At 42.6% G+C, this 23,658-nt stretch overlaps 1 protein-coding gene across 1 annotated transcript in view; it reads right to left on the bottom strand.

Moving 5' to 3' along the window:
* The window catches only part of STIM1 (stromal interaction molecule 1), a 254,115-nt gene that overhangs the window by 5,214 nt on the left and 225,243 nt on the right, over positions 1-23,658 (bottom strand). Inside the window, exons 6-12 of the mRNA XM_042780950.1 lie at positions 20,283-20,460; positions 15,993-16,170; positions 5,012-5,179; positions 4,322-4,422; positions 3,820-4,055; positions 2,589-2,681; positions 276-342 (exon numbers count right to left, since the gene is read on the bottom strand). Coding sequence (XP_042636884.1) covers positions 276-342; positions 2,589-2,681; positions 3,820-4,055; positions 4,322-4,422; positions 5,012-5,179; positions 15,993-16,170; positions 20,283-20,460 — 1,021 coding nt within the window. The remainder of the gene's footprint in view (positions 1-275; positions 343-2,588; positions 2,682-3,819; positions 4,056-4,321; positions 4,423-5,011; positions 5,180-15,992; positions 16,171-20,282; positions 20,461-23,658) is intronic.

The raw sequence follows: 23,658 nt of genomic DNA, 5'->3' as shown, positions 1-23,658 counted from the left end.
CATCCCAGCCGAAAAAAAGGACATCTGCCTACCTAGGTTGAAGGGAGAAGCCTAAGCCTTCCATCACCATGGGTGTTCTCTCTCCAGCCCACAGCACAGGGTGGACATGGACGGTGGTGGTGGTGGTGGTGGAAGAGCAGCAGGAAGAAGCACAGGCAGATGGAAGGCTGGTCCCGTGGCCTTCAGAACTGAAAGACTGTCCAGATGAAAGGCTGCGCATTCGCCGCAGAGATACCCGGCTTGTCAAGAAGTGGCCAGCCTCACCCTCTACCAACCTCTGAGATCCTAGGCCATGCTGTGGTTCCGTCAGGCGCTGCCGGACACTGCTCTGCAGGCTGGGGGCTGCAAGGAGAGTGAAGAGAGTGTGAGGAAGGGCAGGATTCAGGCTGGCAGGCAAGCAGGTTGCCCACGGAGAAATGCCTGCTGGAGACCACTCTGGGCCTTTGATGCCCAGTCTGGAGAATGGGGCACCTCCTCCCAGAAACCTCCCACCAGGGATCCTGAAAGGAAGGGGAAATTGAAGATGAGGTGCTCAGGTCAGTTTTAGTGGCAATTCCAATAGAAGGAGACCTAAGATCAATGTCACTATAAAGGGAGGTGGCAAGGCAGTTAGTAGGAAGACACAGGCAGGGGAGGAGAGGATAGGGGTTTGGGGCAGGGTCCAGGAGAGCACTAAGAACCAGCCTTTTCAGAAAGCCAACCTCAGGAACTAATTCAGAACTTAGACATGGATTTATATACAAACATGTTTATCACATCATTAATAATAATATGAAAACAAACATAAAGGTGGGACAATGAAAGAATAATAGCCAGTTGCTGGAAGATTAGAGAGCTATTAAAAATGATGCTTTTGAAAAGATTTTAAGAACATAGAAAAATGTCTATTAAAATGTCAAGTGAAAAAAAATCACACAGGATATAAAATCATACATAATAGAAATACCTTGATCTTTGAAATACAAGAGCCTAGATCTTGAAAACAGGCCTTTCCACTTTCTAGTTGTGTGACTTAAGCAACTTACTTCTACATTCTGAGCCTGTTTCTGAATTAATAAAGTCCTGCAGGGTTGTTTTAAGGGTTCTACATAGTGTATTTAATGAATTTGACCCAGTTCCTGGCACTTAATAAACAGTAGTGGTTATTATTATCTTTTTTTTTTTTTTTTTTTAGGATTTGGGTGAAGATTTACAGAGTAAATTCACTTTTCATACAGCAGTTCACATATACTTTGTCTCATGTCATTGACCAAAATTTACAATGCAGCAGCTCCCCTCCCACTTCCTCCCCATAGTTACCTCCTCCAAGTGTCCATCCCTTCATACTCTTCTGCACCCTGAGCTATCTCCCTGTGCATAAGCAGCCCTTCCTTCTCCCGTGATTGTTCTCTCCAGGGAGTGTGTCTACTTGAGGTAAATGTTTAACTCACATGCCTGTACTTTGTTTGGCTGGAAACCACAGTTGTGGGTTCAATTCCAGACCTGAAGGGCAGCTAGGGTCCATAGTCTCAGTGGTTACACCAGGCTCTATTGGACCAGCAAACCTGGTCCCCACCTTCTTTTTTTTTTTTTTTGCCTCCAAATGATTTTGAGTTTTGTTCCACATTGTTCTCCCTCTCTATGCAGGATCTCCTACATCCCTTCCAAGTGGATGGCAGTGGTAGCTAGCACCATCTAGTTCTTCTGTGGTTATTATTATCTTGACCACATAAAAAATATTTTCACAGAAAAAAAGACTGAAAGGGAAGGTGCTCAAATATGGCAGAATGGATGTCTTTCTTCTGCTTATATTCACCCTTATTTACTTTCCAAATTTTCCCCAATAAGCATGTAAATAAAGAACCAGCTCTTAGATCGATGCTGTAAATCAGACTCTTAGGAGTTGAAGGCCACATGCCCTGTGAAGGCGAACATGGGCACCAGGTAATTCAGGAATGTGATAGAGCTCATCCCCAAGGAGATCCCTTGGGCTCACTCACCTCCAGCTTCAAAGGGAACTGACTTTTAGTCTTTCTCTTCTACTCTGATAGATGGGCCACCCTGCTTTCTGTCCAAAAGTGGGAGAAAGGGCCAGATTACAAGGGTGGCAGAAGGCTTGAAAGGGCCATCAGAGAGAGAGCACAATTCCATGGTGATGGAGAGTTGGGGAGGCAGAGCTTCTATGGCTGGTGGCTTTCAAGGCATGAAAAGGAGGCTGAAGGGTGAGAGAAAGCATGGAAAAGGTAGGGGAAGGAGAAAGAAGTGGAAAGCAGGGAGGGAAGGAGAGAAACATGAAAAAGAGAAAAGAGGAGGGTGATCTTTCCTTCCTTCTTTCCATCCCAGCCGAAAAAAAGGACATCTGCCTACCTAGGTTGAAGGGAGAAGCCTAAGCCTTCCATCACCATGGGTGTTCTCTCTCCAGCCCACAGCTGAGCGGGCTGATTCTTCTCACCCCCGAACCCCTCCCTGTAGTTAGTAGGGGCAGTGCTAAAGGAATAGAGGGAGCAGGCACAGGTGTGAGACAGGCAGCAAAAGGGGCCCGTGGGCTAGAAGTGTTGGTTTAGTCCCCAAAATTGGTAAAACAAAAGCCCCAAAGGGGCTTCTCAAACCCGGGTATTTCCAGAGGGACTGATCATCCGAGCCGGCGGATGCAGAGCAGAGAGAACGGTCACTCAACCTACGCCCCATCAGCCAGGCAGCATCTAGGGTCCAACAGCCAGGCCAAAAGGAGAAGAGAATCTGATTTACAGAGGGCTTCAGCCTGCTCATCAATGGGGTAAGAGAAGTCTAGAGGGCAAGGGATGGGTAGTTCAGAGCTAATGAAGATCCCTCCCAACCTGGAGAAAGTAAGAACCTTTAGGTCAGCAAGTCAGGATTCACTGTCCGTCACTGATCCTAACCTTGTTAGGCCGTTTAGCTAAGAGTCTGATCAGTGAAACCAAGAGGTTTGGCCAAGGACAATGATTCATTGAGGAAACTTACAAATAAAGTCTGTCTGAATTCTGTCTGGAGCAGGAATCTGGCACTCTGGAAGGGGCCCCTAGCCCAACCCCAGCTTTCTGTCATCCCCTGCACTGGTGGGATAAGGGCCTGCAACAACAGATTTTCCTTAAAAGCCTGTTCTATTTCCTTAAAAACCCTGAATCTAAAGAAAAAATTAACCATGAGTCAGTAAGGGAAAAGTCCCTACATTCCCATGAGTGTTGTCCCTTTTAGCACTGCTCTACTCAGCCCTCACCACCCACAGGGGAGAAGAAAGGGAAGACCCAGGACAGAGGTGGGGAGGTCCAAGAGTTTGGGTAGGAAGCCAGGCATGCTTGTACAGGAGATCCCTCCTGGGTAAGAATGCCTCTCTGGCTTCTGTATCACTTTAAGGGATTATGTATTTCATGGGGCCTCATACAAAAGCACAGAGAGAAAGAGAGACACCATTCTATTCATCTTGTTTAGCAATTAGGAATAAGGAGCATAAAATAAAAACAAATAAATGCCATAAATAATCAAAATGAATGCCATATTTACATTATGAACCACTAAATGAAATTATTTTTACAAAGCTAGACAGGAGTAAAAGGAGGGTAAAGAGATAAAGAAAAACAAAGAGTGAAGGGAGACATATATAACACAATAGACCCAGAGGGGCAGACAGAGCATATGGCAAGGAAAAATCACCAGAAAGGCAGTTATGAAGAAATATCCTGATACAATTGTGCTTTATTAACCAAGGCCATGAGTTGTACTCTTGTCCTTGGTATCTGCCCCATGTACTCTTTAACCGTAGCAGAGGCCAAGGACTTAGCAACCTGTGTATCCCTCACCCCCACCCAAGAGGTCACCTACACTGCATGGACAAGGGTGACACAATCTCTTCATCCATATCATCCACGTCATCAGTCATAATGAAGTGGGCAGGGTTGGGGCGGGTGCTGCCCATCCAGCTGGGGTCTATGTTGAGGGCAGCCACCAGCGAGTGGATGCCAGGGTTATTGACAATCTGGAAGCCACAGAGGATCTCAATCTGTTGCCAGCGGTGCAGTCGCTCCCGCAATGCTGCCGTCACCTCACTCAATGCTTGCCTGAAGACAAATGAAAGAATTGTAGGCATGGGTAAGTGTGAGAAATAAGGTGTCTTCTCACAGGAGTAAGTTGGGAAGATATTTAAAATGATAAAACCATGAACTTAAGAACAAGGTGGATGTTGGACCGGAACTGGGGCATGAGAACAGAGCTGTCTTTCCAACAGTGAAGGAGTAGAGCTGGGATTGGAAACCCTGTAGACTCTCAAAGCCCTGACTGAGGATGGTACGGGTATTGCCAGGGCTGGGAAACTGGGGCTACTTACTTAGCAGTTAGGATTTTGTGATCCACATCATCCAGGGAAGAGCTGTGGGCCACGTGGAAGGTGCCAAAAAGCGTGTTCCTCTTCTTTTTTATCTTCTCAGCCTGCAAAGATGAGGCCCCCCAGAGTAAAGAGAGCAGGAATTAGAGGTTGGAAGAAATGAGAAAAGCCTTCCTGTGACTGGGTTCCCCTCTTCCTAGCACAGTTTAGTTTATATGAGGAAAAGGAAGAGAGGGAGGCAGGAAAGGGGAAAAGGCAGGCAAGGGGAAGGAAAAGGAAGAGGTGAAAAAGAAAGGCAATAGAGGGAACAAAAGAAGCAGCAAAGGAGTCTCCTGACAATATCCCAGCCCCAGGAGACTCGCTGTCCCTGTGGCAGTCTGGCGCTGGTAGTCTACAGAGCCTTTCCCCTACCGTCCTCCACTGGCCTTATCTTTCTCAGAAGGCAGTTGGAAGTATCCTCACACCCCTATTCCCTCCTCCAGAAGCTTGAGGACATTATCAGGAGCTGTACATTTAGGAAAAGAAACAGAGCCCAGCACCAGAGGATCTCTTGTCCTGATAATACCAAAATGTTTGAGGTCCCCAATGGGAAGAACAGCGAGAGGCAGAAAGGCTAAGGGAAGGTAAAAGGGAAGAGAGCAATGAAGAGCAAGGAGGGAAGAAGAGAGAAGGTGTCAGCAGGGCAGGTCTCACCCCCTCCTTGGCCACCAGGAGCTGCTTCTCGGCATTTTGCTTCTTAATGTTGTAGTACTGCACCTCCACCTCGTGTGTCAGCTGCAGCCACTTCTGGAGGGCTTCGGGAGCGTACCATGAGCTGTGAGACTCCAGCTCCTTCTCCGCCTTCCTCAAGGCCTCCCGAACCTGTACAGCCAAGAGGATGTGAGTCTACTTTCTACCACTATGACTTCCCCAACACTTCTGTGTGATGCTTCAGAATTCAGAGTTCTCATCTGCCATCTTATGTGAGCTTTACAACTCTCCCAGGAGGGAGAAACTGCAAGAATTATTCTCTGTATTTTATATATAAGAAAACAAGCTGAGAGAATGCAAGTAACCTAACCCAAAGTCACACAGTCAGTAGTATCAACCAGAACTCAAATTGAGATCTTGTTGCTCCCAGATGACGGCTCTTTTTCTCATCACATCCGTTGACTCTCCTTGTCATATAACCAAGTTCAGCAGTCTTCCCTGCTCTCTTGAGGCACAGGCCAGCTCAGTGAATCTTCTTTCTGAGAGTTGGGGTCTGATGCTTCCATCTCAAGATATCACAATGTGGCAGAAAATAATTTGGTTGGGAGTCTGAAAAATTGGTTATGATCACTGGCTTATCACTCAACTGGCTATATGACCCTGTGCTTCCTATAGTAGATCTCAAATGAGTGTGAGGAAGGAATTTCTCCCATAAAAATGCAAACCATAAGTGAAGAGGTTATCTCAGGATAGAGTGCACTCCCCTTCATGTGAGGTATATGAAGAGCTCATGTCAGAGAAACCTCAAAAATGGTTGCTACTAACATGGGTATATGGGTGGATAGATGGGTGGACAGGCTGAACTATTAGGTATGTCTATGTGTACCCAAGACCATGTATAGGGTTGGTAGACAATGTTTCCACAAGTGTATTTTTATCTTCTGTAAGAATTCCCAGGTGTAGAGTATAGCTGACAAGGGACAAGATTGTAGTCACTTCTTGGGCACAGCCAGCTACCCAGAGGGAGCAAGTAATTGAACCTGTGGGCTCAGGACCATAGTTGCAGGAGACATAAAGCTCAACTGGCATAACATACTACATAAAACATTGTTCTACCTCCTACTTTGGTGAGTAGTGACTGGGATCTTAAGAACTTGCAAGCAGCCATGTAGATGCAACAATGGGTCTCTCCTTGTCCAGAGCAAAGAATAAAGAAGAAAATCAAAGATTCATGGAAGCAATTAGTCCACGTGAATGGTATACCATGCAATCCTCAGCCTATCCGACTATGAGATCAGAAGAACTAGATGGTACCCGGCTACCACCATCAACCACTCGGAAGGGGATCTATGTAGGAGATCCTGGATAGAGTGGGAGAACAATGTGTAACAAAACTCAAAAACATTTAAACAAACAAACAAAAAAGGGACCAGGTTTGCTGGTCTAATAGAGCTTGGTGGAACCACTGAGACTATGGCCCCTAGCTGCCCTTCAGGTCTGGAATTGAACCCACTCCTGTGACTTCTAGCCAAACAAAAGACAGGCATATGAGGTAAGTAGGTAGACATACTCCTTGGAGAGAACAGTTATGGGAGAATAGAAGGACTGTGTATGCACAGGGAGACAGCTTAGGGGGCAGGGGTGCAGGGAGGGATGGACACAGGGAAGAAGTAACTATGGAGAGGAAGTGGGAGGGGAGCTGTTGCATTGTGGTAAATTGTAGTCAATGTCATGAGACAAAGTGTATGTGAACTGCTGTATGGAAAGTGAATTTGCTCTGTAAACTTTCACCCAAATCACAATTAAAAAAAAAAAAAGACTGCTACTCCAGAGGGGATTGGCCTGAATGCTCTCCAAAGTCTCCCTTTGTCCTATAATTCTCTCATTGAGCATGACAGGTAGACTTTGAAGGGCACTCTCTAGCAAGGTGGGAAGACATTAAGCATGTGCACATTTAACATGGGCATTGACCACAGAGGTATGAAAAGACCAAAGCAGAAATCTCCTCATTGACTTCTCTACAAGAAGCACCCAACAAGGGGTCAGGAATGCATAGGAAAGAAGAACACAGGGAAGAGGTAACCACAGGAAGGAAGTGGGAAGAAAGCTGTTAGATTGTGGGGAATTACAGTCAATGTCATGAAACAAAATGGGTATGAACTGCTGTATGGAAAATGAATTTGTTATGTAAACCCAAATCACAATTAAAAAAAATACGCAATGAAGCAGTCACAAAGCATTTAGTATGAGAGATCTGACAGTATACAAAAATAGACTGGATTGCTTGCTATCTCACCTTCATTACCAGGATACTCACTGCCATTGCGTCAACTCTGACTCACAGCAACCCCCATTGGGTTTCCAAGGCAGTAAATCTTTACGGAAGTAGACTGCCTAGTCTTGCTTCCATGGAGTGGCTGGTGGGTTTGAACCAGCAACCTTCTGGTTAGCAGTCAGATGCCTTAGGCACTGTGCTACCAGAGCTCCTTCATTACCAGGATAATGACCCCTAACTCCCCAGTCTGGACATTGACCTTCTTAGCTAGTCAGGACCCCAGAGAATAGGGATTGACAGCAGTATTCTTATCCCCAACTTCAGCCAAAGAAGCAGGTATCCCACAGCAAGCCTGAGGTTCTCTCTATAGCCTAAGACAAATCAGATGGGCTAGCTAAGAACAGAACACCTCTATTTCTCAGAAAGCCAAAGAGAAGGCAAATCTTCACTGGGTTTTTATTTCTTGAAAAAGAACTATAAATTGGCCCACTCCTGGCTGTCAGGATTTAAAATGAAGAACAGATACCTTAAAAACTAATATACCAAGTCTGAGCATTTATGATCAAGTTCTATATTAAAGGCAGTTAAAGGAAAGGGATAAGCTAAGAAGGGGAGAATGGACAGAGAGAAAAGAGGAAAAAAGGGAGTATACAGAGGGAAGCTTGACTGTGGGGGAGGCACACAAAGGGACCGGTCTAAAACTAAAAAAAAATTATTAATAAGAAAAATAATTACAAAACGGGGAGATGGGAGGCAGGGTGACAAAGACAGACATATCTTTCCACATACACATAAGGGAAATCTGAAGGAAAACAGCAGATACAGGCCGAGGCAAGTCAAGTCAGAGTGAGCTAGTCAATCCTTTCATCTGGAATTCCTGGGTGGTGCAAACAGTTAACCCACGGGGCTGCTAAGAAAATGGTTAGACATTTGAGTCCACGCAGAGGCACCTTGGAGAAAGGCTTGGCAATCTACTTTAGAAAAATTAGCCACTGAAAACCTGATGGAGCACAGTTCTACTGTGACACACATGAAGTCACCATGAGTCAGAATCAAGTCAATGGATTTTTATTCTTTACTCTATGGTTGTAGTTCTCAACCTTGTCACATACTAGAATCACCTGGGGAATGTTAAAGATACTGATGTCTGATCCCAATGCAGGGATTCTAATTTCATTGGTATGTGGTGCTATCATGGGCCTCAAAAATTTTTAAAAGCTCTCCAAGTGATTCCAATATGCAGCAAAGTTAAGAGCCACTGATTTATGTGTTTTTAAGTATTATCACCTGGCTTCCACTTCCCAGAAGGATCCAGTAGGTCACCACAGAAGAACAATTATGTTCAGATACAAAAACTGGAAAAAGCTATACAAATTATGAAAACAGTACTTTCAAAGTCATCAGAGAGCTGTAAAAGGAACAAAGACTAGGTCTGAGGTTCTCTTAAGTATGATCCAGGGACAGCCCCAACTCCTGGCTTCCCTAAGACCCAAGAGCATCTGTGAGGTCAAAACTATTTTCATTATAAAATACTGTTTAAAGGACTTACAGAAGACTTAAATAGAAAAGGACCTCTAGTGGAGTAGCAGATAAGGCATCTGGCTGCTAACCAGTAAGGAGACAGCGGTTCAAACCCACCAGCTGCTCCATGGAAGGAAGATGGGGCAATCTACTTCTGTAAAGATTTATAAGCCTTGGAAACCCACTGGAGTTCACTATGAGTTGGAATCACCTTGATGGCAGTGAGTTTGGTTGGGTTTTTGAATAAACAGGAAGATGTTCTGTGTTTGTGGATTGGAAGACTCAATATTATTAAGATGTCAATATTATCCATTAACAATCTGTAGATTCAACGCAATCCTGATCAAAATTCCAACAGTTTTCATTACAGAAATGGAAAAACCAATCTTCAACTTTGTATGTCAGGGCAAGAGGCCCTGAATAGCTAAAGCAAGGTTGAAAAAGAAGAACAAAGTAGCAGATTCATACTTCCTGATTTTAAAACATATTATACAGCTACAGTAATCAAAACGGCCTAGTACTGGCATAACAAAAGCTATATAGACCAATGGGATAGAATTGAGAGTCCAGAAATGGGACTACATATCTATGGTCAACTGATTTTTTTTACAAGAGTGCTAAATCCATTCAATGGGAAAAGAAGAGTCTCTTCAACAATTGATGCTGGGAAAATTGGATTTCCACATGTGAAAAATAAAACCAGATCCATGCCTCACACCATACACAAACACAAATTCAAAATGGATTAAGGATCTAAATGTACAAACTTAAACCTAAACATACTTAGAAGAAAATGCAGGGGAAATCCTGTTGGGCCTAGCTTCAATCAATGTTGTTATTGTTGTTATGTGCCGTCAAGTCAAACTCGACTCACAGCGACCCCTCCTTGGGTTTCCGAGGCAGTATCACTACGGAAGTAGGATTGCCCAACCTTCCTTCCGAGGAGTAGCTGGTGGGTTTGAACCGCCAGCTGTCTGGTTAGCAGGCAAGTGTCTTAGCCACTATGCTACCAGAGCTCCCACTTCAATCAATAGATTATCTAATCACAAAGCACAAATAGCAAAAGACAAAATTAATAAACAGGCCTCATAAAAATGAGACACTTTTTATTCATCAAAAGGCTTTACCAAACAAGTGAAAAAACAAGCTGCTGACTGGAAAAATATTTTCAGAAATCATATGTCTGATAAGAATCTAATAATCAGAATATATATGAAACTTAACAGTTTAACAATAAAAAGACAAATAACCCAATCATAAGATGAAAAGGACTTGAATAAACATTTTGCCAAAAAGGACATTCAAATGGCCACCAAATACCAAACATGAAAAATGCTCAGTGTCATTAGCTACTATGAGAGGTGCAAATCAAAACCACAATGAGATACCATTTCACTCCCACAAGGATGGCTTTAAAAAAATAAAACAAAACAGAAAATAACAAATGTCATGAGGATGTAAGGAAATTGGAACACTTATCTATCATTGGTGGTAATGAAAAATGGCACAGGCACTGTAGAGAACAATGTGGCAGTTCCTCAAAAAACTAAAACTAGAATTACCATATGACCAGCAATTCTACTCCTAGTACATACCCAAAGACTTAAAAGCAAAGACTCAAACAGATACTTGTATGCCAATGTTCATTACAGCACTATTCACAATAGTCAAAAGATAGAAATAACCTAAATGCCCATGAACAGATGAATGAATAAGCAAAATGTGGTACATAAATACAGTGGAATACTACTCAGCCAGTAGGAGAGAGAAAGTATTGATACATGCTAAAGTATGGATAAAGCCTGAAGACATTATGCTGAGTGAAGTAAGTCAATCACAGAAGGACAAATATTGCATCACTTCACTTATATAAAAAGACAAGAACAGACAAATATACAGAGAACAAAGTTTATAGTGGTTACCAGGGGTGGAAGTGAAGGGAAAAAGGGAGGGTTATGGCTTATGGACTACTGAGTTTCAGCTTACAGCGATAGAAAAACTGCATTAAGGGTAGGATTGCACAGACAATGTAATTGCCATCAATAAGCTGATGATCTATAAAAAGTTGAATTGGCAAAAGTTGCGTGACAGATACATTTACAACAATGACCCCCACCCAAAAAAAAAAAAAAGAGAGAGAGAGAGAGAGTAGCTACTGAAGTTGCTTATGCACTCATGCACAACCAAACACCTCATGGGATTTGTGGTTCCTTGGAATGGATCATGGGTTCATGGGACCTAGGAGTTAATCGGCCTAATAATGCTTTAATGCTTCTGTTCTACCTCCTATTTTGCTGCATAGTACCTGGGGTCCTAAAAGCTTACAAGTGGGCATTCAAGTCACAATTGGTCTCTTCACCTGGAGCAATAGAGGAAGGAGAATCAAGAATAGGAGGAGGAAATGGGATATGTGATTAATTGCCTCCATGAACAACCGCCTCCTTTGACATGAGACCCAAAGAACTGGATAGTGTCCAGCTACCATTACTGAACATTTTGATCAAAGATGCTACAGAAGAATCTTGATCAAAAAGGGGGCAATGCAGAATGGAATTTAAAATTCTTATGGACTCTGGAGTTTCTGGAGCCAGCGAGACTGCATGAAACTTTAAAACTATTGCCCTGAGATAATCTTCAAACTTTAAATCACCAAAGTATATCCCCTGAATTCTTCTTAAACAATAGTTTAGCTTAACTAGTAAAGAATGCCTGCCTTGAACATTGTGTTTTTTAAGATCTATCTACATGTGATCAAACTGACAATACAACTTGTAAAGTTAGATAGGAACCTTAGAGGGCAGTGAGCTCATGCTCATATGGGGGGAATAACTCAGCAAAGGAGAGCGAGGACAGGTGCACAGGTTGAAGAATGTAATCAGTGTCACTGAATTGTACATGTAAAAATTGTGGAACTGGTGTAGGTTCTGCTGTGTATTCTCAACAACAATAATTAAAAAATAAAAACTACTTCCATAATAATACGAAGACACTATTTGCCTTTTTCATTCCCATTCTCTCACAACTGAACTGTGGATTTCTCCAAAGCCTACATGATGTATGATATCAAATCACACAATCAGATTAAATATACCCACTAATAGAAGAATCCAAATGTCTATTATGCCAGATATTAAAGAGATTTGCAAAATTATAGACAGTCACTCTTATTAAATTGTTTTTAGAAAATGTAGTCAATTTTTATAAAAATATGTTCTTTATGTTAACATGTAATGGATCTAATACAGTTATTTTAAATGAATTAATAAACATTTTAGGAGCTCTGATGGGATGGCATAGTGCCTAAGGCATTTGACTGCTAACCAGAAGGCTGGCAGTTCAAACCCACCAGCCATTCCTTGGAAGGAAGACTGGGCAATCTACTTCCGTAGAGATATCACCTTGGAAACCCAAGGAAGGGTCGCTATGAGTTGGATTCAATTCAACAGCAGTGAGTTTGGCTTTTTGGTTTTTTTAATAAATATTTTAATATTTTCTCAACTATAACTCATTGCCATTGAGTCAATTCCAACTCATAGCAATCCTGTAAGACAGAAAAGAACTTCCCTGTAGGGTTTCCAAGGCTGTAATCCTTTTAGAAGCAGACTGCCACATCTTTCTCCCACAGAGCACCTGGTGGGTTCAAACCACTCACCTTTCAATTAGCAGCCAAGTGCTTAACCATTTCACTACCAGAGCTCCTGTATCAACATATAGTCCCTATAAACAAATGTTCTTTGAGGTCCTAGATAATTTTTAGAGTATAGGGGGCTTTGGAGACTGAAATCAACTGGACTAAATGAACTAAAAAGCCCTTCTAAGATGAGCTGACAATTGCCAGACATTTTCTTCCTTAGAGGTATTTGACCATCCTGCATAAGGGCTGCGAATTGGGCTTGGCCCAGGCAGAAGAACTCTGTTGGAACACAGAGAAACCAGCAGAGCTTTTGGTGGTATCATGGAAGTGGTATGACAAACCAGAAATTAAAGAGTCCCACACATACTTCCAGTTTTTCCTATGGGGCATTTACTGAATTCTGGGGCTGTGTAGGAGAGTAAGTATATGGCCTCCACACAGCATATGTTCTGTGACCACAGGAAAATTAAAACTAGAAATGAACAAGAGAAAATAACTAGAAAAGTCCCCAAATGTTTGAAAATTAAGTAAAACACTTCTACATAACCAAGAGTCAAAAAAGAAATCACAAGGAAAATTAGAAAATCTTTTGAACTAAATGATAATAAACTCAAACCAAACCCACTGTCATTGAGTCAATTCTGACTCACAGTCACTCCCATTGGCTTTCTAAGGCTGCAAATCTTTATGGAAACAAACTGCTCTATCTTTCTTTCACAGAGCAGCTGGTGGATTCAAACCACCTACCTTTCGGTTAGTAGCCAAATGCCTTAACCACTATACCACCAGAGCTCCTTAAATGATCATGAAAATATGAATTATAAAAATATACTCAACACAGCTAACGCAGTGCTAACAGGGAAATGCATAATTCTAAAATGCTATATTAGAAAAGATCTAAGTTTCTCCCTCAAAAAGCCAGAAAAATAAAAGTTAAAAAAAACAAGCCCTCTATATTTAAAACTGTAAAATATGACTGAGGAAAACGTAAAAAGACCTAAATATATGGCAAGACAAATTATGCTCATGCATTAGAGGAATCATCTGATTAAAATATCAATTTTCTCCACATTGCTGTACAGATTCATTGCAAACACAATCAAAATTTCAGCAGTTTTTTTTTTTTTTTTTTGGTGGGGGAGGTTGGGAAGGGGATAGGGTCATAGGGAGGGAGGACAGCAGCATGGTAAGCTAAAAAAGAAACCCAAAAGATCTAGAATAGCCAAGTTACCTAATACTACCAGATATCAAGACTTATTGTAAGACAGTATGTTCAAGGTAGACAGATCATAGAACAGAGACTCCCAAACGACGGCCTGATTTTCAGAGCCACTGCGATTTAATCAAGGACGAGCGATCCTTTCAACAAAGGAGCCGGACTAATTGAACATCTGGAGGGGAAAAAAGAACCTTGATCCTCTACTTCTTATCATATGCAAAACTAATTTGAAATAAACCATATCCTTCCATGCAAACAATAAAAACAACAAAGTTTCTATAAGAAAATTTAGGAGGGTATCTTGGAGATAGGGAAAGATTTTATAAACAGGACACAACAAGAACTTTCTGTTCATCAAAAAAACAATATTAAGAGAGAAATAAAGCAAACCACAGATAGGAGAAGATACACACACTCACATATACACACAAATACACACACATCTATATGCATTCAAAAGGCACATCCAGAATATATAAAGAACTCTTATAAACTGATAAGAAAAAGACAATCAACTTAAAAAATGAGAAGACATTTGAACAGGCACTTCTTAAACCAAATAACTAATAAATTTATGAAAAAGTGTTTAATATTATTAGTCATTAGGGAAATGTAAATTAAAATCATAATGAGATACCATTACACTCCTACCAGAATGTCTAAAATTAAAAGGACTAAAAGTACAAAGGTTTTAGATCAACTAGAACTCTCATGCATTACTAGTGACAGTATAAATTGGTACAATCATTTTGGAAAATTGTTTGGCAGCTTCTAATAAAGCTAAATATATAAATACCCTACTATATGCCCTCAATAAGGTAAATTGACACAACATCTTGAATAATGGGCTTAAACATATCAAAGATAATGGAGATGGCATTAGACTGGGCAACATTTTGTTCTGTTCCATATAAGGTTGCATGACTTGAAGCCAACTCAACAGCAACTAAGAACAACAACATTACATACCCAATGACTACTTACCCCCTCTAAGACACAAGTGCAAGAAGGTTTACAGCAATGTTATTAATAGAAACAAAATAATAATAAAAATAAACTAAAAACTGTGAATAACCCAAAATGTCTAGCAGCAGGAGAATGGATAAATAAATTTTAGTCACAAAACTCAAAATCAGTAAAAAAAATAATAATAATAATAAGGGACCAGGTTTGCTGGTGTGATAGAGCCTGATGGAACCACTGAGACTATGGCCCCCAGCTGCCCTTCAGGTCTGGAATTGAACCCACTCTTGTGACTTCCAGCCAAACACAAGACAGGCATAGGAGCTGAACATTTACATTAGGTAGATATGCTCCTTGGGGAGAACAATCATGGGAGAATAGAAGGGCTGTATATGCACAGGGAGACAGCTTGAGGGGCAGGGGTGGGAGTGCATGGGAGGGAAGGACACAGGGAAGAGGTAACTATGGAGAGGAAGCCGGAGGGGAGCTGTTGTATTGTGGGAAATTACAGTCAATGTCATGAGACAAAGTATATGTGAGCTGCTATATGGAAAGTGAATTTGCTCTGTAAACTTTCACCCAAATCACAATAAAAATAAAAAATTATGGTATACTCATAACAATGGATTATTACTCAGCTGTTGCTATTGTTGTTAGGTGCCGTCGAGTCAGCTCTGACTCATAGCAACCCCATGTACAACAGAATGAAACACTGTCCAGTCCTGTGCCAGCCTCACAATCCTTGTTAAACCTGAGCCCACTGTTGCAGCCACTGTGTCAATCCTCTTTGAAGGCCTTCCCCTTTTTGACTGACTCAGCAATGATAATAAATCAACTACATGCAACAACGTAAATGAATCTTACAGACATAATGTTGAGTGAAAGAAACCAAACACAAAAGAGTATAAATTGTATAATTCCATTTGTAGATGTTCAAAATCAGGTGAAACTAATCAATGGTTTAGAGATTATGACATAAGTTATCTTTTAGGTAGTACATTAACTGGGGGGAAGGCAGCAAAAGTAAGCCTTCTGGGTGCTTAAAAGGTTTTGTACCTAGCATACAGGTATGTATATATATATATATGTAAAAGTTTTCCAGCTGTGTACTTATGACTTGTACACTATATTTATGTAAATATCTCAATAGAAAAAGAACAAAATAACTGTTATCACCTCCTTTGAAAATGATGGTAATCATTGTTAGCAACTGTTCTACTGCTCTTATTCATAAGAGTCTAGTGACCCTAGAAGATAGTCTTTGAGCCATACTTCAAAGTCCTCACACAAGAAACTTTCCAGCAAGACCCTTGACCCCTGTCCTGCCCTTTTCCCACCCTTGAGGTGTCTAAGGGTTACCAGATTCCCCTACCTGCTCCAACTCCTCCTCAGCATATTTTTGGCGGCTCCGTTCATTCTCAGTGCCTTCCCGCAGCTCCTTCAGCCGCTGGGCTTCCTGCTTGGCAAGGTTGATCTCATCACGCAGCTTCTTCTCCAGATGTACCTTCTCCACCTCTACTGTGCGGTGTTCTTCCTGGGCCTTGTGCAGCCTAGGGGGTGATGCAGGGAGCTGATGGAGGCCAGACAAGGAGGGGCCAGCCAACATGCCATGAGTCACGGCATCAAAGAGGAAAATGAGAGCTCCAGCACTCAGCACATGTCTTCCCTTCTCTGCTGACTTTGGGCTCTGAGTTAGCCCAGGGCCAACAGTAACCACCATCCTCACCCTAATCCTTACAATGGTAATAATCTTGCCGCTAGTAATCACGGCTTTGAAGCCAGGTCCCCAGCATATGAATTCCTCCTCTAAAGTGATTCACATAATAAAAATCATGAGAAAGCTCATTTATAAATTATTTCACATTTGTCCTCCCTAAAGATAATTAGTATCATTATCAGCATTGGACAGATGTAGATATAAAGGCTTAGAAAGAGGAAGTGACTTTCAGATAAATATGAGCTCTAGAATTCTAATCTGTATGACTCCAGATTCCTGTTAACTCCTTTATACTAGGATGTCTGGAAGGTTCTATAAATGTAGAATATTCTGTAAGCTAGATAAAGATCAAGGGAAAGCCTAATGGCTGAGATATGACTGGGTGATAGTAGGGGAGAGGCTTAAAGAAAATGAGAAAAGAACTACTAAGCTGGACCTCTTGAACTCCTGAGTACCTGCTCCCAGAAGCACAGGAAAATGAAAGCTAAGGGACTGGGCAGGGCTTAGGAGGACCCTCTGCTACCCTTAGGTCCTGAATTCCTTTCCTAAGTATCTTCTGTGGCAGGAAAGATCTCAAGGGCATTAGCTATAATGAAAATCTAAAATTCCACCCACACATTCCCATCCACATAACCAAACCTCCTTCCTTCCTCTTTCCTCCACATTTCTATGTTAATCCATTCAATCATTAATCACTCACCAAGCACTTTTAGGTGCCTAAAAAGTGCTAAATGCCAGGCCCTTTGCTAAGCAATAGATACATGGAGAAACTCATGTTCTAGTCCAGCATAGATAAGTAAACAGATAACTGCATACAATGTGGTAAATGCTATAGAAATATACAAGGTGTCGAGTGAACTCAAAGGATGGAGTGATCAGCTCTATCTGAAAGGAATCAGGGAAGGTGAGTCCTGGGCTAGACCAAGAACAAAGAGTAAAAATTTGCTAATCCTTCTGGATTAGCTCTGGTAGCATAGTGCCTAAGGCACTTGACTGCTAACCAGATGGCTGGTGGTTCAAATCCACCAGCCACTCCTTGGAAGGAAGGTTGGGCAATCTACTTCCGTAGTGATACCACCTCGGAAACCCAAGGAGGGGTAACTATGAGTCAGGTCTGACTTGACAGCACATAACAACAACAACAATCCTTCTGGAAGAAGGAAAATACTTAACTACCATAAAGTCTTCCCATCTTAATAGGAACTAATGAGTTACCAGGGGAGAAGGGGAAAAGGTAAGGGAGAAATAAAATACACAGCTTAGACTGGGGGTACAGAAAAGAAAGGACAGGTTCCAGAACATGAAGAGCAGGCTAAGAAGAACACTGAGCACCGAGTTTATGAAGTAGATAGAAATAAAAGTGGCAAAACAAGAACTCAACTTCTGAAAAGGCCCAAGTATAGAACTGCTAGTGGCTGAGACAAAAGATGGCACGGGAAAAGTATGGAGGCAAGAAAAGAAATGTCTAGGCTGCAAGGTTCCTGCTGTTATATTGCAGTCTCCTGCCTACTTTGCCCCAGGAGAGAAAAAGAGTTGAACCTCCTTAAGATGCACAGCAGAGGGCGCTACTTGAATGGCTAAAAACAAATAAGAGGCGCCATTTCCTAACTCTCCTCTTCCCTTGCTGAATAAATTCTCCTTTATTGCATTCTTCCAAGACCCAACCGCCTGAAATTCTACCATTAGAAATTCAAGTCCTCACTGAAATATTGTTCTCTCTGAAAGCAGCCTCTTCAGAAAAGCAAATACAATGATATGCCTGCCCTCCCCACCCCAGTAGCAAGGCTCCTTTAAAGCAGAACCACGCCTGACTCACTTTCATAGTCTCAAGAGAGAGTAGTGGAGATGAAGAGCAATAAATAGTGTTGGGTGCAGAAATGAGCATACAGATGTATAATCAAGCCCTACCCCACTGCATCTCCCCCAGAGAAGACTATCTTGAAAGCAACAACTTACAAGTAAGAAAACAAAGCAGTTTGATTAAAGTCCTGGCTCTAAGTAGCTCTATGACTATGGGTAAGTCTGTTCCTTTTACCAGGCCTATTTTTTCACTATAAAATAGGAATCAAAATCCCTGCCTGCTGCAAAGAATTATCTTGAAAACCCAATGAAATCCTAACTGGAATGTACACATTGTGCTGCATTTATTCACCCATAATACCAGGAGCTCTGTAAAGTTCTGTGGTGGTTCAGTGCATGCATGTGAGGTCTGGATATTGCCAGAGGTGGTACATGTGTAAGCCTGTGTGTGTGTGTGTGTGTGTGTGTCTAACTGCCACAGTGGTCATTTGCTCTGAGGCCTTGGGGAGCAGGGAGGGCTGGGAGCTTAGTTTTATCCCCAAACTTGGACTGTCTCCCGCCAAGATTATTTTGCTCTTGGAATGAAAACAGTACATGTTTTTCAGACAAATGAAGTATGGGGACCACTAAGACAGCAGCAGTTAGCCCCCAGTTGGCAAAGGCTCCAAGAGCATGGGGCCCAGAAGGGCAGCCAGGAATCAGCTCAAAGATCAGGCTCCTAGTTCTGCACTTCTCAGCAGCTACAAACACTAACCCGTGGAAATCTGGCAAGGCTGCTGCCTCAGTAAAATCAGCACCCTCTGGGTGCCAAAAGTCCTAACTTACTTACTGACATGTGGCCCTAACATAGCACTTACTCTCTCTAAGCCACCATTCCTCAACTCTAAAATAAGGATAATTATACCTACTTCAAAGGGTTGTGGTGATCAAAAGCAATAATGCATTTAAATGATTAATAACGCCTGGTTCCTAAGATATCCTTACCTTCAAAAAAAGAAATTATATCTGTGATTAAAAAAATAAAAGTGTCAGGCTTCATTGCCCTTTTACACGGATTCCTTCAAGACCTCCAAACTAGAGTCTTTAGGCTGCCAGAATTATTGTCCTAAAAGACAGTCCTGAAGTAGGCTCCCTCCTCTTCTTAAAACAAAACAAAAACAAACATGCATTCATTTAACTTTTAATCAATTAACTTTTGCATCCTACTTCCTCTATGTGAGTCTTAAAGTCCCAGAAATCTGGCTGTGCCACATACACTCAACCTTAATTACCAGGACTTCCCTACCCATTTTTCAAGGCCATGTCCTCAGAGCCATACATCTGTGGATCGCTTGCCTCTGTACTCCTCCAATCCTTACAATTCTCCGCCCACAGGCTAGCACTGAGTTACTACACTGTGTGCTCTCTGCTCCTTCTTGTGAGTTTTGTTGCCCTCCTAACAGTGAGTTCCTTATAATTCCCAGCATAGATCTGGCTCCTAGAACATGTCAGGAAGTACTCAGATTGACTACCTAAGTGACCGACTAGAACCTTCTTTTCACAGCAAAAATTTCTGCCATAGTTTTTAAGTCACATTTTATTTAAACATAATCCCAGACCATCAGAGCTAGAAGACCCTTACTGCTCTCCCAGTTTAATGCCTTCACATTACTGATGAGAAAGTCAGTCCTGGAAGGGAAAGGGATTTATCCAAGCTCATACAAGTAGTCAGTAGTTAAGAGATTTAGATTCCATGCAAGAAAGAACTAGGGGCACTGGGAAGAAAGATCTGTTTCTTTGGGAAAGAGTGGAAAATAGTTAGTTGTATCTACTGTTATGGGAAGAGAAACAGTCCAGAAATGGGACAAAAGAAAAGAATACCCTTAACGAGTCTACACAAACAGGGAATCTCAAGACCTCTGACAGCTACACAGTTCTTCCTCTAACGCTCAGAGGCAGGAAGGAGAAGGAAGCTTCTCCCCTGGGGGGTAAATATCCAGAGCAACTGGAATAGCAGGAATCTAGGCTCCCGATGCAATTTGGGAAGGATTCCACAGCCCAGGCAGCCATGTCAGCATGGTCCCTGGCATCAGATAACCCATAACGCAGCAGGAGGCTCTACGGGCTGGCAGCACCAGGGCAGGAAAGGGGCAGGGCCTTCCTTACCTTTCCTGAAGGTCATGCAGACTCTGCTCAGCTCGGTGTAACCCCTCCAGATCCTTCATCATCTTCTTCATGTGCTCCTTGGAGTAACGGTTCTGGATATAGGCAAACCAGCAGCCGCCCACACCAATAACGATAGACACCACTAGCATGAAGTCTTTGAGGTGATTGTGGCGTGTCACTGCCAGAGAGGGGAGGGCATGGTGAGTCAGGGTACCCTCGGCAACTTAGACTTGCAGACTTCACTGCATTCCCAGGAACACCTCCTTAACTACCAACCCACATTTCTCTCTTGTTTCTGAGCTCCCACTCCCCTAGGATTGATCCCATAACCTGGCCCTGATTTATAAACTCCCTGTGCCTACAAGATCACTAAGTTGCTCATACCAACACCATCAGCATCTGAATGCAACCTACATTTCTTGTCTCCTCTCCCCCTGTGCTCAACACAGTCAGTAGCTTGCTGGCTCTCACTCTCTCTCTTTTTCACTCTCTCCTCCTCCCTCCCTCTCTCTCTCTCCCTCCCTCTTTCTCTCCTCTTCTCTCTTTCTCACACATATACACACACAACCACCATATTCTTACACACATTAGTCTCTCTGCCAGGAATGTATATCATCCCTTTTCTCCTGGCTAATTTCTACTTATCTTTCAGACTGAGCTTAGGTATCCCTTTCTCCATGAAGACTTTCCAAACACACTCTCCCATTCAGGGAAACTAGTTTCTTTCCTCAGAATTGCCACACACTATTATAATAAGCCCTGTGCCTATATCTCTGCTAGTCAAAGTCTAGTTTGGGAAGGATGAGAGGCCTCAGAGCAATATAGGAGGCCTTATTAAACCATACTCCCCGATGAGGCAATGAGGAGAAAACTAGTGATTTCTCAATACATCCGAGCCATCTCTGGGCTGGAAGGAGCCCATGTGCCCAGATACAGTCACTTCCATCCTATAGGGCAAGCAATACTAGGGTGTGAGAATGGTAAAGGGGATGGCTGGTGAGAGTAGAAAGCAGCACTGTTGGATCCTAAGGTCTGGCCTATGGCTGCCAGAGCTGGGTCTCCCGGACTGCTAGGGCATTCTCGGTACAAGGTCCAAAGCCTAGATCAGGTAAAGGTCTAGAAGTTTCAATCCACAGAGAACACTTCTGGCTCAATCACAGTCTAGGTAGTTTATGAATAGCTCTAAGAGATTTCCATATATGAGACATTAAACATGCCAGGAATACAAGAATGGACCTATCTCTACAAAAGGCCTGGTAGCAGTTTTGTGAAATAACATAGTCCTAGTCACCAGCTGGGGTTCAAAGCAATGCCCAGTCTCTAGACTTAAAATTGAATGTTAGACAAAAAAACAGGAAAAAACAACAGCAGAAAATATGAGCACAAGCCACATCCTAAGAACCGAGTCAACAAAGAGAGAGGCAGTGCTGGAGCTCGACATTGCTCGTGGTATGTCAGGTCTGGACTCTGGGCCACAGTGTAGAGGACTTGGAAAAGACTCCATAAGAGGAGTGGGCTTCTTCTACGGGTGCTGTCTGAGTACTTAACCTGGGAGAGAGTCCTGTGGACTCCGAGGAGCCCCAGATGTTGGAGTCAGGGAAAGAAAGAAAAGGGGGTTGCACCAGGAGCTCCAAAAGGAGCCAGGTGCAGCCACCAAGTTAAGGGTCTAGACAGCACGAAAAGACAAAAATAGCTAACAATTATATGAGGTGAGGCCCATAGTTTGATCATTTTAGAAAAGCTGGGAGGGGAGGTGGTACATTTATGGCTCCTTATTGAAAGGCTAAGCAGTAGGACACGAGGAACAAGGCAGACTAGTCCATTCTATGTCCATACAAGGGATGGGAGTTACTAGGTCCACGGTGGTAGCCATGTGCTTTACATCCTTATGCCAGGCTCTAAAGGAGCTCTGGTAGCATAGTGCCTAAGGCACTTGCCTGCTAACCGACGGCTGGCGGTTCAAACCCACCAGCCACTCCTCGGAAGGAAGGTTGGGCAATCCTACTTCCGTGGTGATACTGCCTCGGAAACCCAAGGAGGGGTCGCTATGAGTTGGGGCGTCGGACTCAACTATGAGTTGGGGCGTCGGACTCAACGGCAAACAACAACAACAACAACAGCCAGGCTCTAAAACACTCAAGGGCACATAACAACAACAACAAAGAGAAAACAGAGGGTCACCTAGCCACCTCCTTCTAGGCAGGCCTACATATTCCAGCCATACTTAAGCCCTCATCTGCTACTGTCAGGGTCCCAAGAGGAGGAGTTACCTGTGTAGCACAATTAGCTGAGTGCCTTCCTCTCTCCTCCAAAGAGCCTGGAGTACTCTGTATCTCCCCTGCTTGTAAACAACTTTCAATTTTGGTTTTTCAACTCCAATATTCCCTCTACATTCTTATCAAAAATCAAAGGTACCATTGTTCAAGTAAGACTTCATGCAACCAGCACCCTCACCCTATTATTTCCAACATTTCAAAGTTCTTAATTGTTCAAACCCACCAGCCACTCCACAGAAGAAAGATGAGGCAGTTTGCTTCTTTAAAGGTTTACAGCCTTGTTAGTCCAATGGAGGTCACTATGAGTCAAACCACCAACCGTTTTCATTAGCAGCCAAATGCCTTAACCACTGCACCACCAGAGCTCCTTTGTAGTTTACCCTATGTCCCCAAAACCCATGTTCTTCCCACATGCAAAATACATTCAGCTCATCCCAACATTCCCAAAAGTCTTCAACCATTCCAGCGTTAACTCAAACTCGAAAATCTCACCTAGAGATTATCAGTTCCTTCCTCAATTAATCTCTTCCCTCTCACATTTTACTATGAGCAACAAAGTAAAGCCAGGTTGCACCATCTAAATTTTGCTTGGAAATCTTCTCAATTAAATGCCCACGTTTACCACTTACAAGTTCTAGTTTCCCAACATTATAAACAATTGGGCCAAGTTTTCTCTGCATGTAACAAGGATTGCTTTTCTTCCAGCAATAACATGTTCCTTATTTCCTTCTGAGACCTCACCAAAAGCACCTTTAACCTCCAAATTTCCATCAACAGTCTCTTCAAGGCATCAAAGCTTTCTCTACCATGTGCCTATGCCCATTACCCAATTGCATAGCTACATCCACATTTTTAGGCATTTGTTGCAGCAGCACTCTACTTCCCAGGACCAAAATCTGTATTCATTTCCCAACACTGTTGTAACAAATTACCATGAAGTGGGTGGCTTAAAACAATAGGAATTTGTTTTCTTACAGTTCTGGAGGGAGAATTCTGAAAATTAAGGTATCAGCGAGGCCATCCACCCTTCAAAAAGGCTCTAGGGAATAATCATTCTTTGACTCTTCTAATTTCTGGTGGTTGCCAGCAATCCTTGGTGC

Source organism: Orycteropus afer, unplaced genomic scaffold (genome assembly GCF_000298275.1).
Source record: "Orycteropus afer afer isolate SDZICR_OR568_19922 unplaced genomic scaffold, OryAfe1.0 scaffold00074, whole genome shotgun sequence".
Classification (NCBI taxonomy): domain Eukaryota; kingdom Metazoa; phylum Chordata; class Mammalia; order Tubulidentata; family Orycteropodidae; genus Orycteropus; species Orycteropus afer.
This window is presented reverse-complemented; position numbering and strand designations above follow the sequence as displayed.